Raw genomic sequence first — 15411 nt, 5'->3', positions numbered from 1 at the left:
GAAGGCAGATGCTTAACCAACTGAGCCACCAAAGCACTCAAGTGTGCTATAGTCTCTTAATACCATGTTTACAGCTTCCTTATTAAATATTACTTTCCAAAAAAAGGGAAAAAAACAGATCCAGTGGGAGAAAGAATGTTTAATAAATGGTGTTGAAACAAATAGCTATCTGTTCGGAATAAAAATAAAATTAGATCCTTACACCTTGCACCATGTAGAAAAATACATATATTACTCATGGATTCAAGAGTATAAAATAAAAATGCAAGTACCCAAAATTCTACATACAATTTTAAGGGGTTCACGGACTCCCTACAGCCCATTCATGGATCTCAGGTTAGGAACTGTTAAGCATAACTTCTATTAAAATCTTAATGCCAAATTCCAGATGTGTTTTCAAGATCAAGTCACATGCAACAAATGAAGATGAACACATTAACTCATTGTTGTAACTTTATAAAATCTCCAAACTGTAACTAGAAACAGAGGCATGTCAATACAAATGGACAATGACTTAAAAAAAAATTACATCAATTTAAATAAGTTTGAGTGCATACTGTACAAAGTGTATCCATGTCTGTTAGCCTTTCAGAAATATAAAATCAGCTAAATCTTTAGTACTTAAAATTCATTATGTGCAATGTTATTCTCAAACTTGATTAAAATACTTAATAAATACAAGTTATGTTTAATATGAATAACTGCAACATACTTAAACATCTAAACATATTATAGGAATTCTGTAATATTAAAATGCAATACTTTCACCTGCATTAATCTCATACACAATGGAAAAATACTTGCAGATAATCAGCATTAAGAATGCAAATATATTTTCACTGTGGAAGAAAAATAATAAGATTAGAAATCATATATTTGTGTAATCTACAAGGAACCTGTAGATAGTCTACATTATGACATTCTATTTTAAAATGAAAACAATTCAATATTTAACTTTACAACAAATTTACTCAAGGCAAAATATTTGTTTATTACGGAACAGGATCTTAAGTCAAAGTAAGCAAGGCAACATTAGATCAACCATCTTAGAACTCTTTTTAATGAAGTGTAGCTTTAAAATTGTAATAAAGGTGAACATAAATTCTAACATGCTCTTCTCTTCTTATAAATGGGATGATGTAGAAAAGCAAAGCTTCAATGTGTAGGGATTGGAACCATCTGCAAAAATTAAAAAACAAAGTTAACTGTTCACTTCATCAACCTTTCAAGATTATCCTGAATTAGCAGAGTAAATTATTTCACCTTTTTATGAAATCAGAACCAGAAACGTAAAAAAGGAAACTTTCTAGGTAAGGTAAGGGTAAGATTACATTTGTACATCTCTACCAGCAGGTAAGTTACATCCACTGCTACATGCTACATGCCTACTGCTCTAAACCTTATCTGACACATAGACACACTCAGTATTTCCTAGTGAATTAATCGTTACAGGTGAACAGTACGGATTAGGCTTATGTCCATCAGCAAAGCTCACTCAGCAGAATGTATCAGAATGGCAATTCCTCTATAAAAGCCAGTTCAAACTGAAAGGGAAGTAATCAGAGAGGGAGACAAAAAATGAGATATTCTTAATTCTCGGAAACAAACTGAGGGATGCTGGAGGAGAGGTGGGGAGGTCAGGACATGGGGTAATAGAGTGATGGGCATTAAGGAGGGCACATGATGTAATGAGCACTGGGTGTTATATGCAACTAATGAATTACTGAACTCTATATCTGAAACTAATGATGTTCTATATGTCAGCTAATTCAATTTATTTATTTATTTTTTAAGATTTTATTTATTTATTTGACAGACAGATCACAAGTCGGCAGAGAGGCAGGCAGAGAGAGAGGAGGAAGCAGGCTCCCTGCTGAGCAGAGAGCCCGATGTGGAGCTTGATCCCAGGATCCTGGGATCCTGATCTGAGCTGAAGGCAAAGGCTTTAACCCACTGAGCCACCCAGGCATCCCAGCTAATTCAATTTAAATTTAAAAAAAAAAAAAAAAAAAAAAAAAAAAAAGCCCATTCAAACACAGCCTGGAAAATGGCGTAAGAATGGAATGTACAGGAAGATATTAATAAGGTGAAAAAGTTCCAGGAGATCTAGTATTAAATTCTAAAACTTCTCCATAAAACAAACAAACAAACAAACAAAAAAACTCCACAAAAATTTTTCCATTTTATACATTTCTAACTTTTCAGACCAGGCAGATAACTCCTCCTCAATTAACTGTGCAAAGAAACAATCCTGGTATCCTAATGTATTAAAAAAATTCAAAAAAATTCTTAATCCCTATAAAGGAAAAAGCACATAAATTAACAAGTACTTGCATGACACTGGAGAGGATAAAAAGATAAATAATCGTTCCTGTCTGAAAGAAGTCTAAAATACATCGAGTATGTCTCAAATATGCATATAATTTTAAAGCCTTTAAAAACCTTCTAACACATATTAAGCTTGATTTACTACTTAAAATTAACTTTTGTGACAAAAAGTTAAATGAAAGGAGGTATTCCTGGGTTTTATCCTTTAATTAAAATTTTCAAACATATAAAAATATATAGAATGGTATGATAAACCCCAATTTATCTATCACCTAGCACCATTTAGATCCAGGATCAAAATAAAGTACACAGGGGGCACCTGGGTGGCTCAGTGGGTTAAAGTATGCCTTCTGCTCAGGTTGTGGTCCCAGGGTCCTGGGATTGAGCCTTACATTAGGATCTCTACTCCACGGCAAGCCTGCTTCCTCCTCTCTCTGCCTGCTTCTCTGCCTACTTGTGATCTCTGTCTGTCAAATAAATAAATAAAAGTTAAAAAAAAAAAAGTACACAGCACAAAGCTTCAAAAGTTAAATACTTGAGTGTACTTTGTGTGGTAGAAAAAGAGGCCATTACCATTCTTGAGAGAATAAACAGTGACAAGTTCATTTAACACAAATTAAAACAATGGAATACCATTTTTCTTCTAAAATACTTGTTAAAGACTGAAAATCTGACAAGACTCAGTGTTGGTAAAAAGAGTATTGGGAAACAGGCATTTTCACACACCACAGTTCGAAATGTAAACTGGTGCAACCTTTTTAAAGGGCAATCGAGCAACATCTATCAGAATATAAACCTTTATGTTCTGCAGTACTAGGAAATTGCCCTACAAACACAAAATGTGCAATGATAAGGATGTTACAGCAGTAGAAAAAATCAATTGGAAAAACTGTATTCATCAGTGGGGAAATGCGTAAATCAAATAAACTGTGGTGTATCTCTACTATGAACAGCTACTCTGGGGTGCTTTTTAAAAAAAAAGTAGTAGCTTTGCATGTGCTGATATAGAAATAGCTCAAAGACATATTAAGTGAAAACAGCAAGGCACTGAAGAGTATGTATAGAGCAACCATTCTGTGTAACTTTTGAAAATGTAGATATATATGCACTGAGGAGGAGGAATGAAAGGAAGACAAATAGTTTAGAAGTTGTAGAAAGCTTTAACTTTCATTTTGTACTTTCATGTGCTGTTTTAAGTTTTTTAACCATATAAATGTATGTATGACTTTCTTCTAGAAAGATGAACAGGACTGTGGGAGCCAACAACCAAGATGGCCCCAATGATCCCTATCCTCCTGGTATTCACGGCTGGAGAGCCCCCTCCCTCACTGTACCAGAGTTGGTCTGTGTGACCATAAGAATACAGCGTAAGTGACAGTATGTCACCTCCAATGTTAGTTCATAAAAGACACTGTGACTTCTGTTTTAGTCTTTTGCTCTCATCCTTCTTGGATCACTCACTCTGAAGGAAACCAGCTACCATGACGAAATGGCCCATGTAGCTTCACTGGACTTGCAAACCACATAAATTTGGAAATGATTTCTCAATCCCCAATCATGACTTGAAATGACTGTATACCCAGACAACAGCCTGGCTGCAACCTCAAGAAACCCTAAGTCAGAAACACCCAGCTCAACTGCACACAGAATACTGACCCTCAGTTTGCTGTTCAAAGCTGCTAAATTTGGTAATCTGTTACGTAGTAAAAGGTTAACTAATGTAAGGATTGTGTGGGTTGTGGGATTTATATGCCTTTTTTCTTCATACTTCTCTATATTTAAAAAACAAACAAACAAACAAAAAAAACCCCCAACCCCGTAAATGTTATTTTAAAACTACTATCGATGTTTCTAAAGTAACGCCTACTGAATAATTATGGCACAATTTTACTTACTTGGAACTCTTATCTGGTAGTGATTAAGTGCTGTAAGGGCTTCTACGGCATCAGTTTTACACTCCCATTCTAACAACCCAGAAAGCGTTTTGGCAGAAGCTAAAACAAAACAAACACAAGTCCAGTTATTTGCTTGTCATCAGCTTAACCAGAAACCTTAAAAAGAGGAATGTGCACTTACGTTTTGCATCAAACACTTTATATTTGATGAATGTAAGAACTTCATGGTCATTACATAACTGTCAAAGAAATGTGAAACTCCATTAAAAATATGGCCAAAATAATATTCCTGCCTTTTTTTCTTTTAGAAAGCAAACTTTATGGGGGCACCTGGGTAGCTCAGATGGTTAAGTGTTTGACTCGTTATTTTAGCTCAGGTCATGATCTCAGGGTTGTGAGCACTGGAAGCCTGCTTAACATTCTCTCTTTGTCCAAATGGCCAAGAGACACATGAAAAGTGCTCAACATCACTCAGCATCAAGGAAATATAAATCAAAAAAACCACACCTCACACTGGTCAAAATGGCTAAAATTAACCAGTCAGGAAATCGACAAATGTTGGTGAGGATGTGGAGAAAGGGGAACCCCTCCTACACTGTTGATGGGAATGCAAGCTGGTGCAGCCACTCTGGAAAACAGTATGGAGGTTCCTCAAAAAGTTGAAAATAGAGCTACCCTATGACCCAGCAACTGCCCTACTGGGTATTTACCCCAAAGATACAAATGTAGTGATCCGAAGGGGCATGGGTACCCGAATGTTTATAGCAGCAATGTCCACAATAGCCAAACTATGCAAAGAGCCTATCTGTCCATCAAGAGATGAATGGATAAAGAAGATGTGGTACATATATACAATGGAATATTACTCAGCCATCAAATAACTGGAATCTTGCCATTTGCTATGAGATGGATGGAGCTAGAAGGTATTATGCAAAGCAAAATAAGTCAATCAGAGAAACACAATTATCATATAACCTCACTGAGATATGGAATTTGAGAAACAAGGCAGAGGGCCTTAGGGGAAGATAGGGAAAAATGAAATAAGACAAAACCAGAGGGAGACAAACCATAGGAGACTTTTAATCTCAGGAACCAAACTGAGGGTTGCTGGAGTGGAGAGGGGGTGAGAGTGATGGGGTGGCTGGGTGAGGGACACTGGGGAGGGTATGTGCTATGGTGAGTGCTGTGAACTGTGTAAGACTGATGAATCAATCACAAACCAATACCCCTAAAACAAAAATACACTATTAATAAAAGTAAATTAATTAAAAAAAAAAAGGCATCCGACTCATGATTTCTGCTCAGATCAAGATCTCAGGGTTGTGGGATCTAGCCCCGCCTCAGGCTGCATGCTCAGTGGGGTCTGCTTAAGATTCTCTGTCTCCTCCTGCCCCTCCCGTCCCCCACTGAGGTGTGCACACTCAAGTGAGTAAATAAATCTTTAAAAAAATTCTGCCTCTCGCTATGCCCCTCTGCCTCACCCCTGTGTGCACACACATGTACTCATGTTCTCACTCTCTCTCTAGAAAAAAGAAAAAGTGATCCTATGGCAGCATTTAAGTCTGGCATGAATAAATGAAATCAAACATGTTTTAGATTGTTAAGTTCTATGAGAAAATCAACTTTAAAAAGGGATGTTCAATAAACTAAGTAAATAACTTCATGCTATACAATAAAACCACAGATTTATAGATTTATAACTAAAATATGTATTCTCAGAATTTATCTAGTATCTAAGGTAGGGAGTGGAGTTCCAGTAAAATCAGTTCTTTTCTGAAGCATTTCCTACAGTTTGGCAAAAAAGAAGGGATACATAAAATTTTGCTATGGGCAAGATTTTGTTTCTTAAAGATTTTATTTGTTTTCATAAGACAGAGAGCATGAACATGAGTTGGGGGAGAGGAGGGGCAAAGGAAGAGGGAGAAGCAGGCTCTCTGAGCAGGGAGCCTGATGCAGGACTTGAAAAAATGACCCTGGGATCATGACCTGAGCTGAAGGCCGACACTTAAACAACTGAGTCACCCAGATGCCCCCTGTTATGGGCAAGATTTAAGGGCATAATAAAAGAGATGTTTTGTTTTTTTTTTTTTTAAGATTTTATTTTTATTTATTTGACAGACAGAGATCACAAGCAGGCAGAGAGAGGCGGGCAGGAAGCAGGCTCCCCGCAGAGCAGAGAGCCCGATTTGGGGCTCTATCCCAGGACCCTGGGACCATGACCCGAGCGGAAGGCAGAGACTTTAACCCACTGCACCACCCAGGCGCCCCATAAAAGAGCTTTCTGAATGGAGAAGTCAGGTATCTCATTCTAATTCCAGCTCTCAAAAAGACCAAGCCACAGGGCGCCTGAGTGGCTCAGTCGTTAAGCATCTGCCTTGATCCTGGGGTCTTGGGATCGAGTCCTGCCATCAGGCTCCCTGCTTGGTGGGAAGCCTGCTTTTCCCTCTCCCACTCCACCTGCTTGTATTCCCTCTCTCTGTGTCAATAAATAAAATTAAAACAAACAAAACAAAACAAAAAAAGAGCCACAAACCAACAAAAGACTAAAAAGACTAATGCAGATTGGGGACCAGAAAAGTCCAATGGTCAAAGAGGTAATTATAAAGACCGAAATAAATAAAAGAATACTGATAACATCAAATGCAGATGATGAATAAAGCAAGACTTTAAAATGAGGCTAAAATATTATAAATTTTAAAATAAGAAATAGGATTTCTTTACCTTTGTGAAAGTCTCCTCTGTGACACACAATGGGACATTATAATAATGCAACACACATGACGGTGGTTGGATTATATTCTTAGATGCTTGACCAGCACTTGTAAAGCGATTATTTTTGCTCATTGCAAAATCTTTGTAGCTACTTGTACCATCCTCCAGCTCAAATATTTGACTGGGAACAACTGAATGTTGTTTAGACACACTAAGGATTGGGAAGGAAAAAGGTACAGAACATACCTTGTTAGACAAAAAGCAACAAGTAGGCAGTGTCAAAATATTAATATCTAAGCCTGCATCAATTCTGACAAATAAGACAAAAGTAGATATTTAAATATGATTTATTTAATATTTTAAACATTTACTTGAATGTTTAAGTTATGATCCATCACTCTTATAGTTTAGGTATATTCTCAAACTGGGAAACTTTACATAAAACTTGCCCATTTTTTTTTTTTTTAAAGATTTTATTTATTTATCGGGGGGGGGCGGAGAGCGAGCACAGGCAGACAGAATGGCAGGCAGAGGCAGAGGGAGAAGCAGGCTCCCTGCTGAGCAAGGGAGCCAGATGTGGGACTCGATCCCAGGACGCTGGGATCATGACCTGAGCCGAAGGCAGCCGCTTAACCAACTGAGCCACCCAGGCGTCCCTAAAACTTGCCCATTTTTAACATGCTGTTTTATCATAACATTAAAAACTAGGTATAGGTGGGCAAAACCTGAATTATATGACCCTAACATATTTTGTCTAAAATGGTAACATTATAGGTGCTAGTTTCAAATGTGCTCTCAATTACATTAAAATATTCTGAAACTGAAATATCTAATAAAAATGATTTTTAATACTTTTTAAATTTACCACTTAAGATAATTACCAAACATTAAGTCTTTTCCCAAATAATTTGACATTGTTAAGATGTGTGACAGCTCTTTCTACAGCATACTCATCACCCATTTCTACCAGTGCTGTACCAGGAATGGTCTTCATAAATTTTACCTGTAAATACAAAAATCCCAAAAAGGTGACTATTTATTTCCCTTCTACAGTAACAGAATTTCTTAGAGAGAATATACAGAAGATCACCTGGAATCTTACTTTACTCCACTGTGCTATTAGACCCTTGTAATTCAACAAAGTTAAAAAGGAAGACTATAATTCCATTGTGTAGCACAATGAAGAAGAGCACAGGTTTACCCTGGCTCTGCTATTTATTGTGTGATTTGGGGCAACTTTCTTCTCTGAGCCACAGGCTTCCCTATAAAACAGAGATAATGATAGTATCTGGTAGGGCTCATCAATATTTATTCATTCAACAAGTATTTACTGGGTGCCTAAAATGTTTTGATAAACATTGTGCTGGGTGCTAGGGATTAATGGTGAACATAAAAGACACGGTCTTCTTGAAACTTATATTCTGGTAGGTAGGTCAAAAATTTTAAAGTAAGTAATAATTCCCAACTACTCAGAATGCTGTTAAAGCAAAAAACAGGATGCTATAAGAAATAATGCATGATGGCCTTGAGACAGCACTGCCAGCAGGAAGGCTTGTACAAGGTAGGGGCAGTTTCAAAAACAGGCATACTTCACAATATTTCATGACATCTTGGGCCGAGGCCATACTTATCCTCTTATACCATTCTAATTTTAGTAGATAACACGACCATAATAAGGGTTAAATGGGTAAAGTATGATAATTCAGCTAGTACCTACTTTTTAGAAACGCCTTAAATAGCTATTCTGTACCACTAACATTCAGAACACCTTGAACATACTTATTTGTTAGCCTTAAAAGAAAACTACAAATGTATTTACATAACACATGCCACATAGCATTTATATCCACCCTTGCAACTACCAATTTTAATGGGCTCTCCCAATGTTTTTATACCATACCTGCACTTGAACAAAACTTGGTGGTAGCACGACTTTTCAGTTTTACTTGAAATCAGAGCCCAAAATGGGGATTGATCCCAGGACTCTGGGATCATGACCCAAGCCAAAGGCAGAGGCTTTAACCCACTGAGCCACCCAGGCGCCCCTATACGGGTCTTTTAAAGGATTACCATAGCTTAAGTTTCATGTATCATAATTGTTTAAAATACAAAAAAATTTTTGACATGTGAGACTGTAATTGTTCAAGTTTATTAAACAAAGTGATTTAGGTTTCTAAATCTAGAGACAACTAGTTCATAACAGAAAAGACAAAGATATCCTAAAGATGTTGATTAAACTGATTCTGATTGTCTACAAATGCAAAAAGCACGAACAGAAAAGTAACATTACGTGGTAAGATTAAAATACATATTAAAGCCCATTTAGTTAACAAACGTGCAGTCTCTAAACCTTAACTAACACCTAGGTGTCTAAGATAAATGTCTCTGTGAAAAAATCTGAACTACTCCTCCCAATGTTGCTAAATCTGTTCATGTATTCCTGGCAAGTTATGTAAGAAGAAATACCCCATATGTTATCCCTAGACCAAATGTGGGATTTTCTTTTTCTTTTCTAAATGTGGTCAAATGGTTATGTTGAGGAAATTCTTCTTTCAGAGAGTTTCTGAGTTGCTTTCTCAGTTCAAGGAGCCTTTATTTTGGAATTAATGAACCAAGAACTCACAGACCAACTTTTCAAGCCATGCTCCTGCTCCCACACATTTATGACTCACATGCTTGTACCTTTTTATTATTGTGAAAAGAACACTAAAATCACTTTAAACAATAGAGAAAAATAACATTATCTCAGTACTGAAACTCACTGGCAAGTGTATCAAAGAAGTGGTAACTTAAGATGACCAATCACTTCCCCAGTTAAATTTTCCATGATTCTAGAAAATAGTTTATCTACTTTATGATAGGAACTATTTTAAATATTTACGAGATATCAATGAACAAAACATCATAGATCTCGGGAAATGGTTGTCTAATAAAAATAAGGTCATAGCTTTAAAGATCTTTAAAATATGTAAAATTTAAATGTTTTGCTGCTTTTTGAGTATAAGCCTCCAGATATAGTTTTGGATACAGTCTTTCAAAAGGGGTCAGTTTCAAATACTGATATAGCTAAAAACACATTGTTCCTCAGAAGATACTAGAACTCTAGCATTTGGGAGGCAAGTATTTAAATCTAGAACTCTCCTAAAATTCAGGACTTGTGGCCAAGCTCCATTTGCTCTTTCAAATTCTATAGTTCAAATGTTAAGTGTTAGAAACACTTGGCAATGATAAAAAAAAAAAATACAGGCTAGTAACTGACTAAACTATTGTTTTGGACTTCCATTTACATTAGCTATTTTTTTTTTTTTTAAAGATTTTATTCATTTATTTGACAGAGAGAGAGAAATCACAAGTAGTCGGAGAGGCAGGCAGAGAGAGAGAGAGAGAGGGAAGCAGGCTCCCTGCTGAGCAGAGAGCCTGATGCGGGACTCGATCCCAGGACCCTGAGATCATGACCTGAGCCGAAGGCAGCGGCTTAACCCACTGAGCCACCCAGGCGCCCCTACATTAGCTATTTTTTAAAGTATTTTAGTACCAATAACCTACACTGATCACTTACCAACAAAAAACAATTTCTGAAGTTCCTACATTATAAAGTTTTAGCTTATGTGGGTTACTACTGAAAGAACTTTTATGTTCCTAATACGAGAAGACATATAGATTTGCTGTCTTTTCAAACTTTCCGACTAGGTATCCTAGTAAAGGAAATTAATATAAAATGAAACTTACCTTTTCAATATTTCCGTATAAGCAGAATAGGTTGAACACTCTTGAACAATTCATTTTTAGCTGATGTAATCCACTAACCATTACAACTGACCCAGAGGGGTTTCCTCCATGCATGTAAGAGGAAGAAGCCTGTGGTAACGGATATGCAACAAGCTCAGGCGTATCTCGAGAGCCCATTCTGTAACGACTTGGTAAAGGCAACAATGGACCATGGGATCCTATAAAAATGATAAATAAAACAAAACACAACTTAGCAGATACACTTCACCACTAAAAGTAAACTCTTAGTATTAGCTAGTTTGATGTATGTCCAAGGAAAACTCAAATGTATTAATATCCAAATATAACCTGTGAGGATTAATAAAATCTGTTTCTGTGTACCAGATCCAAGATACACTGACCTGCACACCTCTGCATATACATCGGGCTTAAAGTTTATATTTTTAAAAATACTGTTTAACAAAAAAGTATGTAAGATCAAGCCACAGATAGCAGGGATGGGGAGAATCAGTATAAAACTTTGGGCCACTGTGTATAAATTATATCTCAAATTAAAAAAAACAAAAACAAAAAGCCTTCTGCCAACATCTTTTGGAGGATAATACAATAAAATATACAGTGAAATCTCAGAAACTATCTCTATACAGACATTTTAAAAAAGAACACCTCTTTAGTTTCACTGAAAAGCTATCTCCTTGAATATATTTTACTTTAACATGCTTTCCAGTATTTTATTACCCTAATTCTAATTTAGGAAACAAAACCCCTAATTTCATTAATATCTTATCAACTCAAAGGTATCATTTATTCAGCACCCTGCATTATCTGAAACAACATCAAGAACCCAGAATAATGCCTGAACAGCTGAAACTGTAGTCACAAAACACACACAAATCTATGTCTCATACTGAGAATCCTTATTAAGAACTAACTTTCTAATTTTAGAGTAGTTCTAAACAACTTTGATTTATCCAGTTTTCCCATCTGTAACAGATTGGAAGTAACAAGAAAAATAAAGCTAAAAAGTCAATGGAACAGACACGAATGGGGGAGTCTGGAGAAACTGATACTAAAAGCAGGCATAGGGCACATTCACAACATCAAGAAGAGAGAGTCCTAAAAAATGAGAAGCAACTGAGACACCAACTCATAAACTGGTGTTTGCCAGAGGAGAGAAAAGAGGGGGTGAAACAGGAAAAGAGGATCAAGTATCAACTCTCAGTACAATAAAATGAGCCTCCGGGATGAAAAGTACTGCAGAGGGAAGATGGTCAGTAATACTGTAGGAACGCTGTATGGTACCGTATTATCATGGTGAGCACCGCACACAGAACAAAACCATCAATCTCTCTGTTGTACACTCAACTAATATCACAGTTGTATGTCAACTATACTTCGACTTAAAAGCAGCAACTAAAATGGATGCATAGCTCAGAAATATAAACCCACACGTTAGATACTCCTGAGTTAGTGATTACAGAAGCATACTCTTGTAACATGGAAAGGTCCTCTTGGTGTTCAAGAAACCAATCCAAAGACCCAAGTCTTTTCTTCAATTCTCAAGAAGAATATGTAATGCTACTGACACTCATTTTTATGTAAAACTAAGGGACACCTGTTATCCACTAAGTTACCAAGAACTACATTTTGGTATTCATAGCATGCTATTAGAGCTTATGTGGACTCCAGTGCAGTATTTAGTATTCTTAATATAGCTGTCCTTCATAACAACACAGCAATACAACCAGTGAGCATACACACAGTGTGAGTTCCTACGATTTCATGGAGGAAGAAACACTTCATTAATGCATCATCAGTGTTGCCTTAAACCTTCAACTGCCCTTCTTGCTGATGATTAGTAGTTTATCAAAACAATAGCTCTAGCTCATGGTGAGTTGTTAGTAGCAACACGTTTTGAACTCTAATTTAAACTTTATACATACGTTGGGGTCAAATATCAATCACTCTTATCCCTACTGCAGAAGTACATATATAATTTCAAAGCCGCTGCCTTCGGCTCAGGTCATATCTCAGGGTCCTGGGATGGGGGCTCTCTGTCAAAGGGATCAATCACTCTCTATCCCTACTGCAGAAGTGATTTCTCTCTGTCAAATAAATAAATAAAATCTTTAAAAAAAAAAAAAAAAAAAAAAAAAGAAGTACATATCCATGCTACACCATCCCTTTGCTACCACCGTTTTAAAGACACTTCACTACTGGGGCGCCTGGGTGACTCAGTGGGTTAAAGCCTCTGCCTTCAGCTCAAGTCATGATCCCAGGGTCCTGGGATTAAGCCCCTCGTCGGGCTCTCTGCTCAGTGTTGTGATCTCTCTCTGTCAAATAAATAAAATCTTAAGAAAAAAAAAATACACTTCACTATTATCACTAAATTTTCTTTTTCATAGAAAGTAGAAAGATGTGTCGTGGATGGGCAATGGAAACTTCCACTCTGCTTAAGTTGGTCAATGTCCAAAAACGTTGAGATCCACTACCACAGGTAACAAATGAATTCAGTGCTAGAGAATGTAACTGATGTTTGTAATTATGACCTCAGCCCTCGGGATTAAATTATGTTATCTATACTATTTAAATTGTTGCCTATATTGTTTAAGAAGAAAAAGTAGAAATCTTTCTAAATGTTTCTATACATAAAAAATTCATACAAAATGTTTTGATGCTTAAAAAGCTAATACTTCAGGTATTTAAAAAATTCGATTATGTGGAAAATGCTACATAAATGCATTATCATCTGAAAGGCATTTCTCATCCTTATATTTTAAAATCTCTGGTCCAGGAGCCATATCCAAAGATGCTAGCAATTAATATACAAAATTTTCTTAGACCCACAGAAAACAAATCTGTATAAAAGTGGTAAAAATAATACTTTTCAAGTATGAGGGCATCTACCAGTTCACCTCATAGGATAGTGCTTCCCAAAGTAAAAGATTTAAAGAATGCTGAGAGCACAGATTTATACTACTATAATCAACCAATGAGTAAATCTAATCTAATTAAGTCATTAAAACTTTTCTGTTCCCTCATTCTCATATTCCATCATAAAGGAAAAGCCAGGGGCGCCTGGGTGGCTCAATGGGTTAGGCCTCTGCCTTCGGCTCGGGTCATGATCTCGGGGTCCTGGGATCTCAGGGTTCTGGGATCGAGCCCCGCATGGGGCTCTCTGCTCAGCGGGGAGCCTGCTTCCCTGCTCTCTGCCTGCCTCTCCGCCTGCCTGTGATCTCTGTCAAATAAATAAATAAAATCGTTAAAAAAAAATAAATAAATAAAGGAAAAGCCACCTATGATATGACACCGAAATGCAAGAACACCTATTTTGCTGAACTGCTGATCTGAAGGGATACAAATATGATCTGCAGTTTTTAAACAGGCTCAATATATCACTAGCACCTACTCCCATCTTGCTTTTCCACCAATTTCCTCACCTTACTTCTCTTTCTCTACCTCTCTGTATTCATCTCTCACTCTTCCTATACTCTGCTCTGCTTACTCCCCTAGGAAAGTAAAACAAGTTATCCTCGGAGAGTTAACATTTCAATGTATATAGCTCAGAACGGCTGTCCCTACACAACCCCACAACCAGTCCTCCTCAGTAGGACCCTATTTAACTGCCAATGCAAAGAATTTTTCACCTCTCTTTAGTAAGCTTACATTTTAAAATTTATACACACACACACACACACACACACACACACACAATTAGGGTATGAAAACTGACAAAGATTTCACAATAGGCTTTTTAAAAATATGGTTCTTCTACACATGCATATAATATACTTTTATTTATACCAATTTTCAGTAAGATGTATTTTATGAAGGCAAACCTGAAAACCCAGAATGAGAAAATAGTCTGTGTCAACAATATCACAGTAGGGTTCTTTGTCCTTCATTTATTCTTTCACAGACTTTTCTAGACCCCTTGGCAAAATATTTTAACAATTTTTAGCCTTCCGCCGACTGCCATGACACATATACTCCACAACTACACTACAAACTTGTGATAAGCAATTCTTTGTAACCTCCCACTATGGAAAGCACAGTCAGCTCCTAATAAGTGTTTCTTTAGTACAGAAGCAAAACTATCTACATGACCAGATTTAATATTTATGGTGTTAAAGAAACAGCTAAGAAAAATGATCAAGGAACTCATTGAAACCACTGGAGGAAGATTTTCATTATATACCACACTTACTATTTTGACAACAAAGAGATTGTTTCAATCACTTCTTCCAGACAGACTACCATAGCAACCTTAACAAACACACACACATATGCGAGCACACACACACACACAAACACACAGGTAATAAATCCCAGAGTTCAAAAAAAGACACTAAGGAATAAGCTAAAATTCATGGCTAAGAACAGTCATCAAACATAGGCAATCTGAAAACATTATGGACAATAAGCAACACCGGGAGATTTTAGAAGATAAATCCCAAGAGTACAATATAGCAATTTCTATCTTCTACAGCTTCTAATAGCATTGTACTTCAGCCTTAAACCACAGAATAGGTGGGGTCAAAAACAACTACTAAAAACTAAAGAAGATCTAAAAACACAGAACTTATAACCAGTTACAAGTCTTATCAATAACAATTCTCAACATCTACCCCTACCTACAAGAACAATAGTCTGATGCCTAACTTTTTCCTGGGCAAGAATATTATTTAACCTTACCAACATAGCTAACATTAAAACTGAGAAGTTTTAAAAGAGGAATTAAGTACAA

The 15411-nt window shown here is 36.6% G+C and overlaps 1 protein-coding gene across 2 annotated transcripts in view; it reads right to left on the bottom strand.

Annotated features, from left to right (window-relative positions):
* Window positions 1-440: 440 nt before the first annotated feature.
* HNRNPLL (heterogeneous nuclear ribonucleoprotein L like) overlaps window positions 441-15411 on the bottom strand; it is a 38786-nt gene continuing 23815 nt past the window's right edge. For both annotated transcript variants that reach the window (XM_013062985.2, XM_013062984.2), the window contains 6 exons: window positions 10665-10882; window positions 7817-7938; window positions 6945-7146; window positions 4405-4462; window positions 4224-4322; window positions 441-1179 (listed from right to left, as the gene is read on the bottom strand). In XM_013062985.2, coding sequence (XP_012918439.1) covers window positions 1124-1179; window positions 4224-4322; window positions 4405-4462; window positions 6945-7146; window positions 7817-7938; window positions 10665-10882 — 755 coding nt within the window. In that variant the 3' untranslated portion in view covers window positions 441-1123. The remainder of the gene's footprint in view (window positions 1180-4223; window positions 4323-4404; window positions 4463-6944; window positions 7147-7816; window positions 7939-10664; window positions 10883-15411) is intronic.

Source organism: Mustela putorius, unplaced genomic scaffold (assembly GCF_011764305.1).
Source record: "Mustela putorius furo isolate JIRA1106 unplaced genomic scaffold, ASM1176430v1.1 tig00000281_pilon_pilon_pilon, whole genome shotgun sequence".
In the NCBI taxonomy this organism is placed as follows: Eukaryota; Metazoa; Chordata; class Mammalia; order Carnivora; family Mustelidae; genus Mustela; species Mustela putorius.
Note: the sequence above shows the minus strand (reverse complement) of the source record. Positions and strands in the feature narration are given on the sequence as shown.